This window comes from Delphinus delphis, chromosome 9, assembly GCF_949987515.2.
Source record: "Delphinus delphis chromosome 9, mDelDel1.2, whole genome shotgun sequence".
Lineage (NCBI taxonomy): Eukaryota > Metazoa > Chordata > Mammalia > Artiodactyla > Delphinidae > Delphinus > Delphinus delphis.
In genome coordinates, this window is record NC_082691.1 from 19,311,048 (window position 1) to 19,335,060 (window position 24,013).

A 24,013-nucleotide genomic window follows, 5' to 3' on the forward strand; every position below is an offset into this window, starting at 1 on the left:
ATTTCTGCAACATCACTAAGTTAAAAAAAAAAGCATAATAGTATGTACAATGTGATCCAGTTCTTACGCTACTAAATGTAAAATAGATAGCTGGTGGGAAGCAGCCGCATAGCACAGGGAGATCAGCTCGGTGCTTTGTGACCACCTAGAGGGGTGGGATAGGGAGGACGGGAGGGAGGGAGATGCAAGAGGGAGGAGATATGGGGATATATGTATATGTATAGCTGATTCACTTTGTTATAAAGCAGAAACTAACACACCATTGTAAAGCAATTATACTCCAATAAAGATGTTTTAAAAAAAATGCATGGGCCTGTTCGCACAGTAAAGAGGTCTGGAAGGATATAAATCAAAATGGAAGTAACACTTGATCTTGAGTGGCAGGTTTACGAATGCTGTTTTCTTTCTTTATATGTTTTGATGTTATCAAAATTGGTTTACCGTTTGGGTCTTCAGCTGTAAACAGGCAACAGTGCTGTTGTCCCTTCTGACACAGGAGAGTAGGGAATGCACCTGGGAGTTGTGTTTTCTGGACTATAGACTTTTAACATGTAGAATGAATGGCATCTTTGTTTTCATAAGGTTGGAAAGTGATAGTCCATAATAAATTATCATACCAACAGAGTTGGTATAATTACACGGGAAAACTACCTGTGGCCTTGTTTGTGGCGTTTTATGGGGTTTCTTTATTTGTAGCATTGTACGCATACATGAAATTTACTATTTTAATTTCTAAGTGTACAGTTTAGTGCCATTAAGGACATTCACGTTGTGGTGCAACCATCACCACCAGCCGTTTCCAGAACTTTTTCATCATCCGGTACTGGAGCTCTGTACCATTAAATACTAACTCCCTGTTCCCAGTGCCTCGTGACCACTGTTCTACTTTTTGTCCCTGTGAATTTGACTACTCTAGGTACCTCGTACAAGCGGTGTCATACAGTAATTGTCCTTTGTGACGGGCTTAGTTCACTTAGCATCATGCCCCCAAGGTTCATCCATGTTGTAGCAGGTGTCAGAATTTCCTTTCTTTTCTTTGTTTTTTTTAAAGGAACATTTATTTATTTAGTTATTTTTGGCTGTGTTGGGTCTTTGTTGCTGCGCGCGGGCTTTCTCTAGTTGCAGCAAGTGGGGGCTACTCTTCATTGCTGTGCGCGGGCTTCTCATTGCAGTGGCTTCTCTTGTTGTGGAGCATGGGCTTTAGGCGCACGGGCTTCAGTAGTTGTGGCTTGTGGGCTCAGTAGTTGTGGCTCATGGGCTCTAGAGTGCAGGCTCAGTAATTGTGGCGCATGGGCTTAGTTGCTCTGTGGCATATGGGATCTTCCCGGACCAGGGATTGAACCCTTGTTCCCTGCATTGGCAGGCGGATTCTTAACCACTGCACCACCAGGGAAGTCGAGAATTTCCTTTCTTTTTAAGACTTAATATTCCATTGGGTGGATATATGGTATGGTAACAATTTCATAAAGCCATAGTTTAGTATCTGTTTGTAGAGCTGTCTTGTTTATCCATTCATCTGTTGATGGACATTGGGGTTGTTTCTACCTTTGTGGCTTTGTTTTTACACGACTCTGCTTTGGGGATCTGGTTTGAACTCAGGAATTTGACACCTAGAAAGATTTCAAAACAACAAAGAATCCAGGGTGAAAATGAGGGAGAAGGGAGACGCATGAGTAAAAGCTGCTTGGTGTTGCTTGAAGGGGCAGCTTTCAAAGCAGAACACAGAAAACCTTTTTATTTATTTATTTATTATTATTTTTTTAAGATCCTGATTTTTTTTCCTCCAAATCTTTTTCACCCAATCTTTCTCCCTGGTCAGTCACCTCATGAAAGTGAAGAGCAGTAAAAACAACAAACAACTAGCTTCGACCGTTCTTCTAACTCTTCTCCTGAGGTGTATGTTTCGTTTTGCTCTTTGCTGCTCAGGAAGCATTAGTGCCACGTCTTGCTGTGACTGATGCTGCTTTTCTATAAGCTTAGCCATAATTGAGATGAGATCTGTTGGATTGTTTATACGCATAGAATTCATTCATTCCTTCATTGAGAAACATATTTCTTCAACGCCTACTGTTGAGTCAGTCATGCCAGCCTGTGGGTCTAGAGGCTTGTCAAAAATTAAACGGAAACAATCATCCTCAGAAGACACAATTAAACTGCATGTGGTTTGATATATTAAGAAACAGGCTTGGCTGTGGGGAAAGGAACTTGTGGCCCCATGGCTGGGACAAACCATTTTTTCATGTCGGTATGGTAACAATTTCATAAAGCCATCGTTTAGTAGCTGTGTGTGTAGGGCTGTCTTTTGTCATCACTGATATTTTGTTGATTGATTTGAACTTATTTATCTGGTTGATCTTCCCATCAGGTCCACTTTCAAAGAGAAGCAACTGCAGGGCAAGTACAAATTACTTACATGCAAATGAATGAATAGTTGTAAGTGAATTCTAGAAGATTAGTTTTAAGTTAAATTAACTCTTTGTCACATTGGCTTCTATTTTTGTAGTTTCTATTCCTCTTACACTGTTGGAGTTGTCCCTGACGCCCAAATTCAAGCAGGGCAGAACCTCAGCTCCAACCTGTAGAGAGCTGGTCGCTGCTCACCCTCTCAGCCTGAATTTTCCCCTTGTGCAGATTTGCCATTGATCCGCCTTCCTTAATGTATCTGGAAGGCTGACTGGTCTGCCTTCTGAGCTCCATGAAACTGGGTGGATCTTGTTCCCTCGGAAAAGTTGATTCTGTTTGCTCTCTCTTGCCCTTAGACCATCATCTGCAAATAGCATAAGCAGCAGTACATCTTCAAATCACAGTGGCTACACTCCGGAACCCCCTCTACCCCCAGTTGGAGGTGACCTCGCCAGCCGACTGTCAAGTGATGAAGGGGAGATGGACGGAGCCGACGAATCCGAGAAGTTATTAGACTGTCATTTCTCCACCCACCACCCCAGACCTCTTGCGGTAGGCCTTCTTCTGTTTCCATCCAGGCGTTGTTTCCCCCTGTGCTTTGCAGTATTTAGGTGACTGTGTCCTACAATGGCATCCTTCCTAAGGAGAGGCCTCCGGGACAGTGTTTTACGAAAGGGCTTCCCCTGAGGTTGAATGATTACCTTAGAAATCCCCTCTGAAAATCACAGAAGGAAAGGTAAGGGCTCCCAGCTGATTTTAATCCTTTAAACACCTGAGTATTTGTGGTCCACCTGGAAGCGATAATGCTTGAGAAACGGTGTTTATAGAAGAGCACGGGGAACTGACCTTCCTGCCTTGCCCGTCCACGGGGAGCCTCTGATTTCAAGAGTTAGTCTAGCTCACCTGCCTTGGAAACTGTCTCTGAGCAGTGTTCCAGGTGCCAGTCCTGGCTGGTTTGCTCCCCTGTTGGTTCTGAGTTTTATTGTTATTAGTAGGTGTGATGATATGGCACCAGAACTGAGTGTGTGTGTGTGTGTGTGTGTGTGTGTGTGTGTGTGTGTGTGCAGGAAAGAAGGAAGCATTTCATGTCCGCGTGATTGTTGATTAACGAAAAGGTCAGTTTCTTCCCAGTTCCTTGAAAGAATCCACTTTAACAATTCAGAAGGTCATGGAAATCGAGGTGGGTGGTATAAGGAGGCATGAGCTGGAGGCTTGTTTGTGTTTGCCCTACGAGCACTTAAGAAGGGACTGCCTGGTGCTTCCATCACAGAGCCGAATTCAGGGAGGCTGGGAACGTTGGACCCCACAGCCGGTTTGCTCTGTTCCCAGCTTCAGCCCTGCAAGATTAGCTTTGACTGTCCCAAGATGGCATGAACTGTGTAGGTGAAATCAACCGTGCATCACGATAGAGTGAGTCCCTCTTCCCTTCTATCAGCATGATGAATGAAGGCCAAATTCACTTCCTGTTTCTGGGGAGGACGGTGACCTGTACTTCACCAACAGCCTGAGACTTTGCCTCTTGGCTAGTGCAAAAATAGGGGCAGTCAGGAATGCTTCTGACGGCCAGTAATAGAAAACAACTCATACAGTGTGTGCACTTCGGTCATTTATTTGTCTCATATAACAAGGAGTCTAGAGGTGAGAGCTCCCAGGCTTGGTTCAGCATCTCCTCAATGTCCTGCTGCTGAGGGAGAATCTCTGCAACCCTCTTTGCCTTTCACGCACAGTCTGGATGTGTCAGCTCGAGCTCCAATATCACATCCTCACCCAGTAGCACTCTACAAAGCGGGGAAAGGGACAAACAGAAAGGGAGTCTGCTTCTAAGATGCTATCTTATGTCATTTCTTAGGGAAGAAAAATCTTCCTATGAGCACCCCCAGCAGACCTTCCCTTCCATCAACCAGAAGTAGGTCATGTGCCCAGCCCTATACCAGTCAGCGGCAGAGAAGGATAGGATTGTAGTAGCACAGAATGAAACCTGCCGTGATTTCATCCCAGAGTTCTGGGAAGAGACCTACCTTCCCTGCTCACTGTGTGGTTCTGTTAGCAAGGAAAAGGCAGGGAGAGCTGGGGGGGGGTGGTTGGGGGCGGGTAGCAGTTGATGAACTTGGCAACCAGTAGGGTCTGCCACAGTGGCCAGTGCAGCGAGGATCACCAGCCCTACCTGGGGCATCATAGGCGACCAAGGACAGGAGCCTCTGGGGCACTGAGCGTTGCATGTGTGTTGAATTAGAGACATAGGTAGCACAGACAGTAAGAGGCCTCCAGCTTCCAAGTCTGAAAGGGAGACGGGGCTGTCTACCAGAAGGCCAGACTCTGGAGCACATCAAGATCTTTGTCCAAATGACAAGCTGCCAGGCTACAGTGGATTAGCTCAACTCAGAGCCTGGCAGATTTGTGTGCCCTTCATGTTTTGCTGATTTAAATGGAAAGGCCACGGATTCGTTTCTTTGCTTTGTCCTTTCTCTCACGGCCAACTGATACATTAAATCAATTTTTGTAATGAACACTTGTTCAGGGTGTCTTTAGCAAGGAGATGAAAGAAGAAAAGATGTCTGGACCTGGACCGGCTCCCACATGCTGCTGGGGACCGGCTTCCACGTGGGAGAACTCCCTTTGTATGTTTTAGTACTTGGCCAGTAAGCCCTTAATGTGCGGAAAAGAATTTTTCATCAGGAGTACCAGATTTGATGGGAGGCAAGATTTTAGGGTAACCCCACCCCAAACATAAGCAGAAACAAAACAAAGGGAAGGTCTTGCGTTTCCTCCTAAGAACTGTTCCAAAGGCTGGTTCCAGGAAGGATTTGTGGAATGAGTGCCAACCCAGCACTGTGTCTGGGATGGAGGCCAGGGAGCTGCTGGGAGAGGCCTGGGGGAGGGGGAAAAACGCAGTTGAGTTATAGAGTCATATTTGCAGACTCGCTTGAGCTCTGACCAGGCAAATGTCACCTCCTCAGAAGCCGCTTCTTACCTGTCTGTCTGCTGGCCTGGTTGTCCTAACATCATCATTAAATGACGTTTATCAAACATCTAACTGCTCATATTTCAGCCCTGTGTTTTAAGTGTGATAGTTCGTTCTGAACACTTTGTAGGACCTTATCTCTGTAATCCATCCTTTAGCCTAAATCTCTTCTCATATTGAGAAGAGAATGGGATCCCTGACCTTTATACGTTTATAATCATCAAGACAGGCACAGAAGCATGCAATATAATGTAATACAGCCACCTAGCGATTCCCAGGTGGGAAAGTAATGAAGTATGTGTAGGTGTCTGTGGGAGTTCAGAGCAGCAGCGTGAGTCAGATAAAGGTCGCTGGAAAGGAGAGTCTTAATTAGGACCCTGAGGGAGGGGAGAATTGCACTTGGCCGAGAGAAGAGGGGAGGAGACAGAGGCAGGCCGAGGGGGCAGCAGAAGCGTGGGCGCAGAGGCAGTGATGTGTCCCAGGGCAGCCTGGACGCGCCGATGGGAGAGGAGATGAGGCAGCACCAGGAGAGGAGGGAGTTCAGCCCAGCTGGGAGGGAGCCGGCTCCGCTGACAACAGGTAGGAACGGTATGACCCACTGGCAGGAGAAGCTCAGGACCAGCCGTTTCCATTACCGTGATGGGAAGCAGAGAACCACCGTCTTCCTTGAGAAGATGACAGCTGTGACAAGCCCGTGGTGCTGACACACTACCCAGCTACTGGCTGCTGTTGGTTTGGGTTTGGTTTTGTTTTGTTTTTCAACCTAAAATGCTGGCTCAATTCCAGGTATAGAGAAGGTAGCCCTCAATGCTACAGAAGACCGAATGTCACTATTGTTGAGTCATCCTGTGAGGTTCTGCAGAAAATCTAGGAGCTCAAACTGAAGCACCACAGAAATATTTTTGGCTTCGGTACTATTTTGCTTCTTTATTTTGAGGAAAACTGTACCCCTGTGTGTTTTTATGCAAATGTTATTTTTCTGTGTAGAGCTTATATTAGCTTATTAACCTGTAATCAAAATTAAAATCGTTTTTGTTTTCCCCCTCACAGTTTTGCTCATTTGGGAGTCGCCTCATGGGCCGAGGGTACTATGTGTTTGATAGAAGATGGGACCGTTTTCGATTCGCACTAAACTCCATGGTAGAAAAACACTTGAATTCACAGATGTGGAAGTAAGTGAGCGGTTTTTGTGCAATATGAGATCTGAGCTGCTCCACAACTATCTGAACCCCAGCTTTCTAAATGAATGTCACTAGTTGGTTTTTGTTTGTTTGGTTGGTTGGTTTTTTGCGGTACGCGGGCCTCTCACTGTCGCGGCTTCTCCCGTTGTGGAGCACGGCCTCTGGACGCGCAGGCTCAGGGCCGTGGCTCACGGGCCCAGCCGCTCTGCGGCGTGTGGGATCCTCCCGGACCGGGGCACAAACCCGCGTCCCCTGCATCGGCAGGTGGACTCTCAACCACTGCGCCACCAGGGAAGCCCACTAGTTGGTTTTTTATTGAACAAAATGATTCTGAAATCAGGGTGTGTGATTAATTCTTAAATGTCAGCCCCTCTTCTTGGTTGCCTATATTTTTCAGAGACAATGTGTGGTATGCTTTGTCTTCTTTGGAGATCCCTTTTGTGTTGGTAATCTTCTAAACTAAATGAAAAGGGATTAGATAAGACCTTGTTTATTTAACAGTGTTAAAGGGCCTTTTTGCTATGACTAAGACCATCTAAGGATATTAAGAATATGCTTCAGTTTGTGATGTTAATGCTACAGTGTCAATACTAAACATTTCCTAACGGTTATGGACCAACTTGTAATTGTTTAATGTCCTGTGCAAAAGTACGTACCACAACCAACAGGGCAGATCGGGGCCATGTTGCCAAGTTGGTTAAGCTTGTCTCTGGCCCTTCCCACCTCCCTATAGGACTCTCTCCTCACCTCTATGCATACTTCTCTCTACCCTAAACCCAGCTTATGTCCCATTTCTCTATGGTCCTTTTATTCTCCAACACCTCTCGATGTATTTGCATTTTAATAGATTCATGAAAAGGGGAAAAGCCTTCTTGACTTAGGGAAATGCTGTTGTACAGGAAGACGGGGCTAGACCCTCTCAAACCATAGCACGTAAGGAGCTGCCATTCCGGCCACTTGGTAATGCCAGGCCAACGCCCTGGCTACCTCCAGCCCCCAGTCCTGCAAAGGTGAGCTTTTGAGATCTCAGAATCCACAGAATCATGGATTCCTCAGCTGTAAGCCCAGATGGTCCAGGAGAGCCAACACCAAGCCCCTCACCCTGCCCAGTGAAGCCCAGGAAAGGCCAGGAAGGCATTCCTGAGAAATAGGGTAGGATGGGAACAGAATTCAAAACCTCCCCTCTCCCAGGTCTCCTCCACTCTCCCAGGCAACGATGGCATCCCAGCGCCTATTCACCACGATGCCCAAAGAGCTTCCAGAACTTCTAGAAGTCAGCCCCACCGTGCCTGCAGTAAGCTCTCATAGCGGACTTAGGACGACACATTGACACTGCCTGTGAAGTAGGAAAGGGCCACAAGAGAAGCTTGTCATTTCTTCTCCCTTAAGTGACTGCCCAGTGTGTCTCAAAGGCACCCCGATATCTACCTGTGTCCTTTCTAAACAGCACCCGATGGGCTGTGTGCGGGGTTACTGTGTTCTCGGTATTTGGTGACTTATCCCTCTGCGCGGGTCCCCCAGCACGGCAGCCAGCGCCGGTGACTCTGCAGCTCTGTGCTCTCCTGTGTTGTGGAAGTGTAAATCCCGGGCACGTGGAAGGAATGTGTTGATCTGTATTTCGCTGCCTGGTGTCCTGTCAGCTCAAGTCCATATTCCTTTCCTCCTCAGGCACAGAAACCCGAGCCACAGGGCATCAGGTCCCTCCCCCCTTTTCAGGACTTGTCTAACCAATCTGCTGTCACTGAGCAACATTGGGGCTGCCTGGGTGTCAACTCTGGAGAGCGTAGCACCCCGCTGCCCTCTCAACCTCACTGCCCAAACCCCAGGCCCCGACGGGCCCGAACCTGGAGGGATGGCAGCCGATGGGGGCGTGGAAGACATTAGGAAGAAAAGGAACGGCCAAGACTCTTTTTTCTTTAACAAGCATTTAACTCTGCATCAGGAGACGCCAACACAGTGTTCTCTTTCAGCCAGGTCAGCATCTGGATCTCCATGCCAGCTGGCAGGGGAGGATGGGCACTGTAATTTATTCGCATCTGTGGGCTTTTGTATGGGACTTCCCTAGGCCAGCGTGCAAAGCTTCAGCTGGGACACAGCCCGCCAAGCTGAAATCCGCTGCCATTTGGCACCTGGAAGAGCACATTAACTGTCTAGCGTGGGGGGAAGGGGTCCCCGGAGACAGTGAGCTGCCACATGCCCCTCTCCCTGCTGCTCCCCTACCCCTTCTCCCCTCCTGACTCTGCTGTCCATTAAGGATGAGTGGGGAGAGGAAGGAAAGAGGTAGAGAGTGTGCAGAAAAAGAGCACCCACCCCAGTGCTGAGTGTCAGCCAGGGCACGCTGAGGACTTCAGCTCTGCCGGTCAGCACAAGCTGAAACCTGAATGTGTACAAATAAAATAAAATAACAAATCGGGACCCTCAGAGTAGATCCCAGTTAAGGTCATCGCTGGGGGTCCTCTCTAAATGAGCCATCTGGTATTTGTAAATAACTTTTTATTACAAGGCACTGCCAAACCTCCGCCCCTATGGACGCCTATCCGTAGTTTAGCTGGTACGGAACTTAAGTGAAGGAGAGACTTGAGTGGGATGCCTAGAGAATCCCAGGAGTCAGTAGCCAGCGGAGACGGTGCGGTGTGCTGACACCACACGCTCTGAGAAATGGGCCCTGGTGCTGTTAGGAAGGGGTTGTGCGGTGCCAGACAGTTGTAAGGGCGTGTTTAGACCTTTCCGATCTGATTAATGGGAGTCCTTGCCTGGCATGCATAGTTATGTCGCTGCTGAGAAGTCACCTGCTCACCCATCCACCACCCACCCATCCATCCATCCATTCAGTCATTCATTCATTGCAACAAGTACCACTAATGGAGCCCCGGTTTAGCGTTGACAGGGATCTTTTACTCTCTTCAGGCTCGAGAGAAAATAGATTTTCAAACACCGTCACAGCCACAGTGGGTTTGGCAATGTTTTTCTCCTATATTTGATCTCCTGAGTCTGATGTTTTCAGGGACACTGCGCTTATATATTCAAGGCTTCCTCTGGATTCCACCCTAGAGGTGGAAGCCATGGGCTTCAGCAAACTGCAGGCAGAAAACTGCATCCTCAAAGAGAGCAGGGCTAGGAGAGGCATTTCCTCCTCAGCGGTGCCTCTTCCCAGCGCTGCCTGCCTCACCCCGATGCTGCGGCTGGGAGGGTGGCCTCCAAGGAGAAAAGGGAGGCCCCATTTCACACCTGCCCGCCTTCAAGAGCTGTTTTCGAAGCTCTTGAACGAAGCAGAGCTTGTTCCTAATTTCTGGGGAGCCCAGCTACACGGAACATGATTTCCAGCAGAAACAGGGAGTGGGGAGCAAGGTGAGAAACAGGAAAGAACCAGTTTGAAAATATTCACCTGGCTCCTGAGGTCAGTATCCTTTCCTGAAAAGTCAGGGACATGGTGACCCGGAGGCCCCTGTGCCCCTCTCAGTCCCCAGAGTAGCAGCAACATGGCCCCAAGCCATGGTTTGGAAGTAGAAGCTGTTTCCAGCACACGTCAAAAGACAGACTTTGCGGGGAGGCCCCCAGAGTAACCCACCACCTGGGGCTGGCCCGGGCTCCACGGAGCGTGAGGCAGGGACCTTGCTCCCAGGTGCCCCCAGCTTTCAGGAAGACCTCCGCCCCGTTCAGATGCTCTCCTGCACTTATCTTCCGAGCAAGCTAGAAATTCCTGATCCCCTTCTCTGAATCCATGAGGGTCCCTGTACCCTTCCCCCTTCCTAACAGAGGGACAGGAAGACCTGCTGAAGGGCAGCCATACCCCAAAGATAGCTCCTGAGTGATCGCTGAGGCAGGGTGAGGTGAAGGGGGAAAAAAAACAGAGCCAACAGCTGGGAGCTGACGTGGAAGTGCCTCTCTACAGGGTAACCCAGAGGCTGCAGGCAGCGAGGGCAGGGGGACTCTGGCCTGTGGGGAGAGAGGTGACTCCCAGATCTCCTCCCGTCAAGAGCAGGGTGGAGAGGCGGGGCACAGGAGGGGTGGGAGGCCCTGAGGGGCAGGGGCTGCAGGGGCACAGGGGACGCTCTGGCCCACGTGTGCAGGTGGCCAAGCCCCGTCCTCACGCCTCTTACTTCAAGCCAGGACCTGAGTGTGAAATGACCCCTTCTCATTAAAAATTACCTTTGTCACTGCCAGGGGAGAAAACAACAGAGGGGGATACTGCTGGGGAAGTTTCTATTCTAAATAACATTCGCCTTTTATTCATGAACCCAAATCAGCCATTATCCAGTAGCCAAGCATGGAGAAAAGGATCTGAAAACCTGAAAGTAATTAAAACTAGGTTGCTGGATGTTGCAATGGGGGGAACTATAGGGAAGGGCCATAATTCAGACTTTGCCATCCTTCAAGGCTTCATTTTCCATTGTCTGGTTCTGCCAGGGATTTCTCTGTAGCCCTGATGCTCACACTTAGTCGAGCTTCTGGAGCAATGCCAAACCTATTTCTCACTGTTTCTCTTTCACTCTTCTCTCATGTTTAGGAAGATCCCTCCTGCGGCAGATAGCCCCATGCCCTCGCCAGCAGCCCACATCACCACCCCTGTTCCAGCATCCGTTTTACAGCCTTTCAGCAACCCCAGTGCTGTGTATCTTCCTTCAGCTCCCATCAGCTCGAGACTCACCTCTTCTTACATAATGACATCAGCCATGCTCTCCAATGCAGCTTTTGTGACATCGCCGGACCCAAGCGCCCTCATGTCACACACCACAGCTTTCCCTCATGTGGCCGCAACCCTCAGCATCATGGACTCAACATTCAAGGCCCCATCTGCCGTGTCCCCGATACCAGCTGTCATCCCTTCCCCATCCCACAAGCCATCCAAAACCAAAACCAGCAAATCCTCAAAAGTCAAAGACCTGTCCGCCCATAGTGACGAGTCTCCAAGTAACAAAAAGAGGAAGCCGCCGTCTTCGACTTCCGCCTCTCCCTCCGTATCCCTGCAGACATCCCTCTCCCCATTATCAGGGCCCCACAAAAAGAACTGTGTTTTGAATGCCAGTTCAGCTTTGAACTCCTATCAGGCAGCCCCTCCCTATAACAGTCTGTCTGTGCACAACTCAAACAACGGGGTGAGCCCACTCAGTGCCAAACTGGAGCCCTCAGGACGGACCTCGCTGCCCGGCGGCCCTACAGACTTAGTGAGACACATGGGCTCGGGGGGCGGCAGCAGTGACTCCTGTCCCCTCTCTGTGCCCTCCCTTGCAGGGGACCTCTCTCTGGCCTCACACAATGCCGTGTCTTCTCTGCCCCTCTCTTTTGACAAATCAGAAGGAAAAAAACGTAAGAACTCAAGTTCTAGTAGCAAAGCCTGTAAAATCACTAAAATGCCTGGAATGAATAGCGTTCACAGAAAGAACCCACCCAGCCTTCTTGCACCGGTGCCCGATCCCGTTAACAGCACCTCCTCTCGGCAGGTAAGGGACCCGTCCTTCCAGGAGCCTTCTGGCACCGCCCGGGGATGGTGGGAGGGGGAGCAGGGCAGCGCCCCCCGCCCCCCCCCCCCCCCCCCCCCCCGCTTAGCTATGTGGCCCAGGCAGGTGGCCCAGACAGGTGGCCCAGACAGGTAACGCAAGCATGAGTCCCATCCTCGTTCTTCCCGTGGGCAATTCCACCCTCTGCTCTAAGAGCAATTTATCTAACAGATACTTTCTACAGTCTCCACGCACTAGGCACTGTTCTGAGTCCTATGTGAGCATCCCCTCATTTAATCCTCACAGCAACCCAGCGAGGTTGATGCAATTGTAATCACCACTTTACAGATGAGCAAACTGAGGCACAGAGAGGTTCTGAGTTCCATCACCTCACTCTATTGTATATCTGGAGTTCTGAGGACGATATCATTGAAGAGGTCTATTGCCAAGCAGTTTTATCTGATCTATTGGCATCCCCTTAGGAAGAACCTGAGGCCCAGCCAGGTTAAATGGTGACCTGGGTCCCACCTGGGGGTGGGAGCGCATGTTTCTGGGGACTATTCTTCTCACTTTACCAGGCTCCCTACTCCTAAGATAACCCTTCCCTTCCTAAAGTATCGCTGCAGCTCACACCAACTGGCATAGAAGTGTTCAAGGCCACTGTACACAGAGGAGGGTGTACCGTGAGGGGAGCTGGGGGAATGGGAAATGATCCAAGAAGAACTCGTGTTTCTTTCCCTTGAGCCCTGTTCGCATCCTCAAGTCTAGTCTTCCTCTCGAGCTGGGAAGGCTGCTTAGGAAACCCTCCCACCTGACTGTCTGTGTGTAGAGGAGGGAGCAAAGGCAGGTAGGGGGCAGCCTGGGGTCCCTTTGAGCTGAGTCCAGCGGGAGGGACCTCCCAGGACAGCGTGCAGGGATGGTAGCAGCAGCCCCAGGCCGACAGCCACAGAACTCAGTGGGCCAGCCCTGTCTGGGGATGGGGACTTTGGAGACATGAGAGGCAGTTGTTTAAAAGATGTTTTCACGTTTTGCATCATCTCTGTGTGAGACTTGTTAAAACTTCGTGAAGAGAACCTCTTGAGGGGAATTCACAAAACACAGGTAAACACACAAGAAACAGCAAGTTTGGATCTCAAGGGCCAGACAAGCTGCAACCGAGGCCAAGGTTGTGGCAGTGGGGGATGGACATAGGTCCTCTCATCAGAGCCCAGGTACTCGCACACATCTGCAGTTCCAGGGGTGCAGAGGAGGGGACCAGCACCCACAGGGTCGCCCAGAGACTAAACTACTGGTTGGTGCCACCTCCAGGTCTCAGGATGGAGGGCAGATCCAGGGCTTCCTAAACTTGAATGTGCACATGAATCACGGGAGGGTCTCAGGAAAATGCACATTCTGAGTCAGCAGGTCTGGGGTGGAGCCTGAGAGTCTGCATTTCTAACAGGCTCCAGGCAGTGCCACGGCACTGGTTTGCGGACCACACCCTGAGCAGCAAGGCTATAGTGTCATCAGTTTTCGATGAAGTTCTAGCAGCTAACACTTACTTATGGGATGGGCTCTGTTCCAAGCACTTGATATATTCATTTAATCTTCACCTGTTATTACCCCCATTTTACAGATGAGTAAACCGAGGCACAGGAAGGTTAAGCAATGTGCCCAAAGTCACACAGCGAGTAAACAATAGGTCTGGGATTTACACCCAAGTAATTTGGCTCTGGGGTCTGGGCTTTTCACCTCTGTGCCTCTGTATTGAGTAAATGTGCCACTGTTGATTCTTTGGTGTGCCAAGACCACATGAAATGTTTAGTAACCATGATGAATTAGTCAAAAACTGTGATGAAAGGAGCAGACAAGCCTCCTTCAGAGAGTGCTCATCGGGAGGGAAATCCAAAAGAGCTGATGAATTTAATGGCTGCCTTGGATCTAGTCAATACGGGTTCTGTAATGCAGCTGATACCTGGGTGCTTGTCACCAGGCCATTAAGAAAAGGCTTTGTCCAGGGTCACCAGGTGTTGGGGGACGGCCTTTGGAATCTGTGCTGATTCTGTTAGGAGATTGGGAGAGGCATGGCATGAGATTGAGAAATTCAAGGTAAACGTGCTTTGAGGACTAACTGGGGATCTATTGAATTGTATCGGGTGGTGTAGGGCCAGAATTTGCCACAGAGATGTTAAACCGTACAAAAAACGAGACTGCAAACGTAAGGCAGACGTCTTTACGCGAAGGCGAGTTTAAGTAGAGGATGGGCTCGTCGTAGGAGCTGCCTCCGTAACGTACTCCGCCTCTGTAACGTACTCCAGCCCACCGCGAGCCCAGGTTCGATCACGAGAAAGGGGAGGAGCCCGACGGCCACGCCCCCTCGCCCCCAGTGCTGCGTCATAGGACCGGCCCGCTCAGGCTCCCACTGGAAGTGGGAAGACTCATACCTCTTGCCATTTTACTTAAGAACAGCAAGGAGTGTGTCGGGAAAACTGACTCAGGAAAAGACGCAGGCATTTATTCCCAGCTGGTACAGGGGAGTCTGGGCTTGAGACGGGATGGGTCTGGGACTGCAGTCACAGGTGGAAAAGCTGGGCCTGCTCCCGGAAACTTGCAGTCTGCGCATCTGGGAAGCGGATTAAGATTTCCCCTCCATTCCACGTTCCCTGTGGGATGAGGGGGGCGTCATCAAGGCCCCCCTGAAACATACTTATTTTCTCTGCCGTTTAAGATGGAAACACGAGTTCCACACGACGGGAGGAGAGCCCTCGAGGTACCGTGCCGCCTCCCCCTTGCCCCTGGCGACTCTTGGTATCGGTGGGTCTCTCCCAAGCTGGCTCCCGTGTCTGAGTAGGGCTTCACTGGTGTCTTTCAGGTTGGGAAAAATAGCAGCCTAGCTTTGTCACAATCCAGTCCTTCAAGCATATCCAGCCCAGGACACAGCCGACAGGTAAGTTACTGGCGGGCAGAAGTCCATAGGCTCATTAGCAGGGTGGAAAGAATGTGGGCTTTGGGGTCAGACCCTGGTTCAAATCTCACGTCCAGTTAAGAAAATGGCTACCTGGCTTCTAACGCTAGGCCTTCTCGTAATTAGCTGTGTGCCCTTGGGCAAGTTACTTAATTTCTCTGTGCTTTAGTTTCCTCGCCTATAAGATGGGGGTCATTATGGCCCCTATCTCATAAGGCTTTTGTGAGGATTAAATTAATTTATAGACATAAAGCCCCTGCAAAATGCCTGAGACCTAACACAGGTATTAGCTTTTACTGTTAGCAGCTGTATGGTATTAGGCAGATTACTTCTCTGAGTCTCACTTTTTTCATTTCTTAAATGGCAGAATCGATGCCTACCTCCTAAGGTTATTATGAAAATTAAATAAGATGCTGTTGACTAAAGGGCTTTGCTCATGGCAGACACTGGTCAGCACTTTCTTGAGGCCTCTGGTGGGCTGTAGCTACCATTCAGGATGTGGTTTTCATGGTGGGACTATTCAGGGTAGATTTAGGAGTTTTTATAAACTTGAGGTGTGAAAACAGTACAGAAGTGATTTTCTCCAGTGGAGTGTGTGCACGTCTGGAGGAGGCCAGGGAGGGTAGGTGAGTAGGGTGGTGTGTGTTCTACATGATGGGGAAAAAAAATACATATATGGCTGTTATGTTGTCTTAGAAGTGCCACAGGTTTCGTAGATACCAAATTACAGTGTTTGGGTGAAGGTTCTAGGGAACGGTTTTGTATCCTCAGATCTCCACCACTTTGAATCACTGTGGACCATCTGTGCCAGAGCACCTGCAGCCCCTCCTCTGTGTAGGGTCGGGGAGGGAGGGCAATCTGCCTGTTTACGGCGGGCCTCCTGCACGGGTTGCTGGGTGCACCTGGAGACTCCACTTCGACCCTTAGCAGGCACGTGTGCAGTCGCCCACAACTCCAGGCATACCTGCTGGGAACCCACAACGCTAGCCGTCAGCCTAAGTGAACGTAGCCATTTGTTGAGCCCTTCCTCTGTAGGCGCCGTGCTCTGCCCCTCACATACGTTACATACCTTTCAACCTTTTAACAACCTGGTCGGGTTGGGGACAAATTGGTTATCCTCGTTTTATAGATGAAGATGAAGGAACTTGAACCAAAACCTGTGTATCCAAAGCCTCTGTGCTTAACCCAGCACTATACTTTTTCCTTAGGTAATTCTCCATGCTGTCTGTGAGTTAGTTAGGAAAACATAGACTGAAAAACAAAAACAGAAAAACAGAGATTAATTATCCCGGTCGTCCCTCCTGGAGAGGAGCTCCGTGAAGCCACAGGATTTGCCCCCTTGCTTTCCTTCACAGCTTGGATCTCTGTGCCTACCTTCCATTTACAGAGTTCTTTACTTCCATCACCTCATTTGCTCATCACAGCTGGCTTTTGCCAAATGCAGGAGGTGGGATGGTATCCTTTTCGTTATAGATGAGGAAACTGAGACTCCCTTCTTGAATTCTTGTGGGTAATCCCAAATGTATGTTTTGGAAACAAGCTTTTTCTTTTCTTTTCTTTCCTAGAAGACCACAAACAGAACGGGCAGGATAAGGACTCTTCCATAACAAGACTATGAAGCCACTTCCAAACCAATGCCTGGCCACGGGACCTCACCCCAGGAGGCCAAGGCCAGGGGAGGGAGGGGAGTGGGCAGTGGGGAAGAGTCTGTTTCCTGTGCCCTGCCTGTGGCTCTGGCCTTTCTTCTTCTTTTTTTAATTGACCAATTTTTAGTTTTGAGGAAAAAGAAAAAGGCAAAAAGAACGTGAATTTGAGATTTACAGAAAACAATACCAGTGTTTTGTTTCCGTTCTTTAACTTGCCACGTGTATACCTTCTTCCAAGTTTGGGGTCCCTCCTCTAGCTTCTGATGCTGCTACTGCATCATTTTGCTCCGGCCACAAGAGCAGACATTGTAGAATGTCCATTCCTGGTTGGCATCGTCTGGAACTCTTGAACTTGAGCATGTGCAGTGCTCCTTTCCTTGCCCTCTCCCATCCTTCCCTTCTGTCCCCTCCTACCTGCCACTCTCTGGGTCCCCACTGACCATCAGAGGTACGGGCTCTCAAAAGCTCCCTCTAGACAGTGTGCTGCATCGGGGGGCGGTTACTGGGGAGCAGCCCATGTTTGGGGAGCAGAGAGCTGGAGGGTGGGCGAGTGCCCTCATCAGGTTTCTAGGATGCACCAGCACAGAGGAGGGAGATGCAAAGTTGAGAACAGCAGCCATTTAATGATGGGGCTTACTCAGTACCACTGTCCAGCTGTGCAGCTCGGAGAATATGTCCTGGGTTAGGGACAGGAGCAGGAATGGACCCGGGAGGTGGCAGGAAGAAGGGCCTGGGGGTAGGAGAAGATATCCTCAAAAGATGGTGGGAACTGGGTGACTGATCATCTGAGCGTGTTAGGAATCCATGCTGCAAAATCCCTTCCAGGGCACCATGTACAAGGGCGCAAAGCTGGGCGAGTCACAGGGGGCGGAATCCCAGGGAAAAGGGCACAAGACCTCAGGAAGCCACTCAGGAAGAGGCACAGTGCCCACCGCTGTGGAAGGTCTCAAGCTGCCCTCCGGGGCGCTGCCAGAGGAGAAAAAGCAGAACCGGAAGGAAAGGCCTGAGGGAAAGCTACCATGGAGGGTTAATTGCCAAACAGCTGGTGATTGGTGAGAATAATTACTAGCATTGCCCAGCCACCTCCATGCCCTGGGCCAGAGGGCCCCGTGGACTCAGCACACCCATAGATCAGCTCATGCTAGGTTGTCAGAGGCCACCACTCCGATACAGCCAACCCAGGAAGGAGTGGTAAGACCACTGCTTATGGAGAAGAGCCATTTGGAAGATCCAGAAGGGAGAAGCTGGAGGCCTGCAGCTATAAAACTGTTCACACTGGAGTTTTGAAAGAAACCAATACCATAAGCTCTAATTGGGAATCATAGTCAAGAAAGGAATTCACCATATAAAATAAGTGTTCTGTGCTATGAATCATGTAACTTTGTATACAGTATAATGGCAGAGATACCAGGAGGTTTTGCTTCATCCCTAAGTCAGAAATGAATGCCAGTTTTGCAGCTGGACATAAACCCTCATCCCCACCCTGAAGTTTTCCTTTTCTTTCCCATTCCCCCCAAACCCAAGGATCAGACTACTGTTAAATTTCACCGTATGATTGGATTTTGCGAAGACGGGAGGCAAACGGAGTGATTTGCATCAATGGAATTGCACTGACAGTGTTTCTTAATAGGATTACTAAAATTTTTAATATAAAATGAAGATTTTTTTAAAAATCAGGAGTTGATATTAGGTACTAGGACATTAGTTCGGATGATTTCATTTTTATTTCTACAGTGTTAAAAGTGCACTTATATGCTGGTTTATTTCCATCTTGGGAAAAAGAGACTGCAAATTGAAGGGAAGATTGTTACTTTTTCTTTTTTTTTAAAAAAAAAAGGTTAAGGCAGATTTTAAGACTTATAAATGTTTAAGAAATTATAAACAAGGTTAGACCCTTCGAAAAAAAAGTTTAGAAGATATTCTTAAAGTAAATTTTTATAGTGTTAATTTTGTAATAATTTATGTTTTACTATATTACAGAGCTAACTGACCAGAATAGTTTCAGAAACAATATGAAACTTAGGAAAGTTGAAGCAACGTTTATATTTTTAAAATGTTCTTTGAATTATGTTTTTATTGTACATTTCTTCAGACTGAAAAGTATGTACATATCTTTGTTATTTTTGCACAATTTTCGTCTTGTTCGGTTTTAGAAGTCTGGTTTTTTTTTATAATTTATTTTGAGTTGTAATACTTGCAGGAGTAAAAACAAAAAAAAATCTCAGCAACAAAATAACCCTCTGATTTATAAACTCTTACACTCAAAGAAGGAAAACAAAAGTTGAGAGATTAAGTGGCTGCTTCTGAGAAATAATGTCTCAACAGGGACTAAAGGAGCAATTCAATGGATTTTAAACGTTTTAGCTCTCTACATCTTGAATTGCAAGCTGGAATAAAGAGGCTCCCCACCGAATGCTGCTTACTTGGTGAAAGACTGGCTCTGACCAAGGTGAGGACATTTCTGGAAAACTGAGCAAAAAGGGAAAACCCACGGTGTTTCTTCCTTCACAGTCAACTACAGGTTTACTTTATAATGATGTATTCAGAACTCACAGCTTGAAAAATGGAATGCAAATAAAAGGTTTTCTTTCGGTTTGTTTGAATGGAGTTCAACTGGACCAGCCTATAAAGCATTATTAGGGGGATATCGTTTGGGTACTTCTGCACACCCCACCTAGCCCTCTCTCCCAGCCCCTTGACTGCACACACCCCCATCTGCCTGAAGATCTCGTGACTTGTCGCCAGCCATAGAGGCTCGAAAGCTCTGGTTGTTAAAGCGTAACGCAATGCATAGACCTGTCAGCCATAAAAAAAAAAAAAAAAAAAGCGACCTGGATAACTTGTATGCCTTCTTTTGTATCAATGTACCAATTGTAAATAATGCTGATGAACCTTTGTAGAGAATAGTTTATACAGCATATTCTATTATTGCTGATTCTCAGTGAACTCTTGTTTTAAAAAAGGAAAAAAAGAAATTTTCTATTTACACCTATTTTGTTATGCTGTCGGCCCATGGCACTTTAACAAAACTCTGTGGGTTTTACGTAGCTGGTCAGTCATGGGGTATATTCAATAACTGTTGTTGCACAGACGAGAATTTGCACCTGCTCATTTGTCCTTTCCTACTACCGATTTTAGAACCTTTTCCAGAAGAATTTTGAAGAAAGCATGTCCAAACATTCTAAACAAATGCCACACTTGTGGAGTGGGTTTCTTTTCTACAATCCATATTTTGTAACACTAAGTATTTTCCTTCTTTGTCCTGCACCTTTATGTATTAGCACTATCAGATAGAATTCATTCCATGCCTGTGATATTGTAAGCAGAATAAATGTCTAAAGTAGGTGTAAATAGTAAATCCTATGGCTTACAGTTTTAAAAAGAAAAGAACAAACATGTATCTATTGATACTGCCGTGGTTCAGCACAAGGTCTGGAGACATTCTCCAGTGAGCGATTGTATTTTTTTTTTTTTTTTGCTTTTTTTTTTTTTTTTTTTGCTTTTTTTTTTGGTAACATGGCTTTGTAAATAAAATAATTTATATGTTTGTAAAAACAGTCTTCGGGTTTTCATAAAATTTAGATTGGGGGTATTGTTTTTTATTCTTTCGGGTGTATGTGTCCTCACCAGACGAGCGTTCCTCCTAGAACCCACATTTAAGGTGTAGAAGAGAGTGAATTCATTCAACAGATATTTATGGAGCATCCCATCTGTGGCTGCCCCTGAGCTAGGCACTCTGCTCAGTGATGAGAAACGTAGTCCCAGCTGCTTGCTGAAGGCACCCTGGTGGGGGAGACAGTACATAAATAAACACACGATCCAACGTGTGATTACAGATTGTGACAAATTCAATGGTAGAAAGAATTGAGTTCTGTGAGAGAAAATAACAGGAGAAAGTGATGTAAAATGGGTTGGGGGTTGTGATCAGGGAGCTCCCTCTGAGGAAGTAAGCTGAAGGCAGAAGGTGTTGGGGAGATAATCCCAGGCAGAGGTGGTCCATGGTGGGAAAAGCCTGCTAAGTTCTTGGAACCTAAGGAACATGCACTGTGGACAGAGCAGGGAAAGGGATGGACAGAAGGCATGGCAAGGTCACAGAAGGACTCCTAGAGTTTGGGTTTTTGTGCTCAGTTCAGTGGGAGTCCTTCAAAGGGCTTTACATAGGGCATGGTGTGATGTGATCTGTTGAAAGATGTCTAGCTGCTGTGTGGAGAATCCATCGGAAGTTGTTGCAAGAGACCCAGTGAGACATAATGTTCGTGTGGTCCCAGGATGGTGACAGTAGATCTGAAAAGAAGTGAGTGGAGTCAAGATCCATTTTACATACTAAATTGACAAGACTGGTTTAGGAATTGGATGTGAGAGTAGGAGAAAGAATGACTCCCAGGTTTCTGCTAGAGCAGTTGTATTAGGTAGAGATGCCATTTCTTCAGATGTGGAAAACCAGAGGAAGAACAGGCTTTGGGGAAGGGGGGGGGGGTGGCAAAAGGAATGTTTCATGAAGATCAGAAGTTCTGTTTTGCACATGTATGTTTGCTCACGTGTGAGATCACTGTGAACTCTCTAAGCTGCTGTGTCAAGAAGGCATGGGATACACATGACTGGAGCTCTCAGCAGGTCTAAGTTGGAGGCATCAACTTGGGAATCTTTGTTATATGGATGATATTTAGAGCCACAGGTATGGATGTGATTACTAGAGAAGATGGAGAAGACGAGCAGACATTTGGAGGTTAGGCAGAAGCAGAAAAGCTTGCAAAGAACTCCAAGAGGAAGCGTTCACAAAGAGAAAAGAGAACCCTATAGACAGTGCTTCCCTGGAAGCGAGGACTGTAAGATGCTTCAAGCAAGGAGAAGTCAGCTGAGTTAAGTACTGTTGCAGTATGGGAGAGAGATGGTACTTAGTCTGGGGTTCTGCAGCATGGAGGTCTTTCGTGACTGTTAACAATCTCCGAGGGCTGTCATAACAAATTGCCACAACTTGGTGGCTTAAAACACCGTAAATTCATTCTCTCAGGGTTCTGGTGCCCAGAAGTTCAAAAACAAGCAGGGCTGCACTTGCTCAAAGGCCGTGGAGGAGAATCCTTCCCTGCCTCTTCCGGTTTCTGGGGATGGCTCGTATTCCTTGGCTTGTAGACTCATCACTCCCATCTCTGCCACCTCCTTCACGTGGCCTTCTCTCCTGTTTCTCCTGGGCTTCAAGCCTCCCAAGGCCTTTCTCTTATAAGGACTTAAGGCTCACCCTAAATCCTGGATTATATCCTCTCAGGATACTTAAGGTAGTTACATCTTTTTGCAGATAATTCATACTCGCAGGTTCTAAGGGTTACGACTTGGACACAGAGTGACCTTAGCGAAGCAGGTGTGTTGAAGTGGCAGGAGAGTGAAGGAAATTCAGTTGTGTAGACAAGTCTTAAGAAGGTTAGAAGGCACAATGGAGTGTTTGGATTTTGTTCCCTTTTGTTTCTTTTGTTTTTCAAGGGAGAAGGGTCCAGATCACGATTCATATGCTGGTGAGGGTGGGACAATAGGGGAGGGAGAGGTTGATGAGACAGGAGAAAGGGGTGATTTTTTTTTTTAAAGGGAAGTTTTTGAGAAGGCAGGAGGGAGGTGAACTTGAACACATGTGGACGTATTGGCCTTTGTAGTGCAGAACAATCAACCGAGGCCTGTTAAAAATTTTAAGAGTTTATCTGCACAAAAATGGGATTCAAATCAGGCAGCCCCAAACCAGAAGTGGTTAGGAACTCCACCACCAGGAGCTGGGGTGAGACTTCTATAGAGAAAAGGTGGAAGCAAAGTAAGGTAGATATTGATTGGCTGTAGCTTAAAGCCTAGTTGGCTGTTTATGATTGATTGTCCCCAGCATTTTGGATTTTGTAACCTTGAGACATTTACAGACTTAGATTCTGGTTTGCTTACATAGGCCTCTAGGGCATTAGAGCATCTCAGTCTAATGGCCTCTTTGTTTGACTAACTTAACAGTAGTCAGAAGGACACTTCCTCCAGGGAAATGGGGAAGGAAGAAGTCAGCTTGTAGATTCGCTGCTGAGTAGATGAGGGAATCCCCCATCTGATGGCTTCCATTTTCTCAGCGACTGTGGGGCAAGCTGGGTGTGCCTGAGAGCTCAGAAGAAGTTTGAGAAGAGTAGAGAAAGAATTAAGTACTTACTAATGAAACTGGATTGCCACACAGCATTGAGAGCACATTTGAGATTTGTGATCAAAGCACAGCCCTGGCATGGTGATGACAGCCTTGGGGAGTGGTTTGAGCACATCAAGGGTAGAGCAAGGCCACTTGGAGCCAACACTCTTGGGCAAACTTCAGCAAATTTCTTAGCGTTTTGCCTCAGGCCTAACTGTAAATATTTTCACTATTGTACAGGGGAAAAAAAAAAAAACAGAGGAAGCAGCTTTGAAGCTTGAGGAAGCTTCACAGAGGAAGCACATTGCACATAAACGTTTGTATAATTGGATTATCCATAGCCACAAAACGTCAGTGTGGCGCTTCTAGCAGCAAGGACATCATGTATCCCTTGGTTCTGAGCTTTGTCTGAGACTGGCTGTCCATCACTGTTCTGGCCTGGTGACTTCTAACTCCATTTTTTTTTTTTTTTTTTTTTTGCGGTACGCGGGCCTCTCACTGCTGTGGCCTCTCCTGTTGCGGAGCACAGCCTCCGGATGTGCAGGCTCAGCGGCCGTGGCTCACGGGCCCAGCCGCTTCGCGGCATGTAGGATCTTCCCAGACAGGGGCACGAACCCGTGTCCCCTGCATCGGCAGGCGGACTTTTGACCACTGTGCCACCAGGGAAGCCCTCTAACTCCATTTTGAAGGGAGCCTAGACATCCTATATTTTCCCAACCTGGAACTCTGAGAAGCCTCAAAATTAGTCATAGGCTTGGAGAATCAGTGTGAAAACTGGAAGTAATAATGAAGACCCTCTTCTGCAGGTGAGGAAACTGAGACACAGACAGGTCGAATGAGGTACCAAGAGCACACAGCTGGCTGACAGGCAAGCCTGTCCCCCCTTCAATCTGGTGCTCTGTCCATTCTATTTCCCTGCCTCCTGTAGAAATAAACTGCACCTACCGACTTTTCTTCCTAAGCCCCGTGGATATTTCCAGAAAGGTATTTTATAATTCTGTGTGCCTCCTAGCTGGTTGACTCAGGTCTCTAGAATTTAATTTTACAATACTTCAGTATTTTTCTCCTTTTGATTTTTCCACTAGGCAATAACTTCTTGCTTTCTGATCTGGTTGGAGCTATTCTGGAATATCAGGTTTAAGGTATCCATGTCACTGAGCAAAGTTCCCAGGAGTGTATTTCAATAAGTTTATTTTCTATTCATTACATCTTCGTAAGCCATTCAACTAGAAAAGTAAATGAGGAAGGTGTAAGAAAACTGAACGCCTCAAACACTCAATCAGTCCCACGCAAGTCTGAA

The 24,013-nt window shown here is 47.6% G+C and overlaps 1 protein-coding gene across 1 annotated transcript in view; it reads left to right on the top strand.

Moving 5' to 3' along the window:
* The window catches only part of ATXN7L1 (ataxin 7 like 1), a 241,103-nt gene extending 221,038 nt beyond the window's left edge, over nucleotides 1-20,065 (top strand). Inside the window, exons 8-12 of the mRNA XM_060020267.1 lie at nucleotides 2,760-2,955; nucleotides 6,416-6,537; nucleotides 11,054-11,987; nucleotides 14,836-14,910; nucleotides 16,494-20,065. Coding sequence (XP_059876250.1) covers nucleotides 2,760-2,955; nucleotides 6,416-6,537; nucleotides 11,054-11,987; nucleotides 14,836-14,910; nucleotides 16,494-16,535 — 1,369 coding nt within the window. The 3' untranslated portion in view covers nucleotides 16,536-20,065. The remainder of the gene's footprint in view (nucleotides 1-2,759; nucleotides 2,956-6,415; nucleotides 6,538-11,053; nucleotides 11,988-14,835; nucleotides 14,911-16,493) is intronic.
* Nucleotides 20,066-24,013: the final 3,948 nt, after the last annotated feature.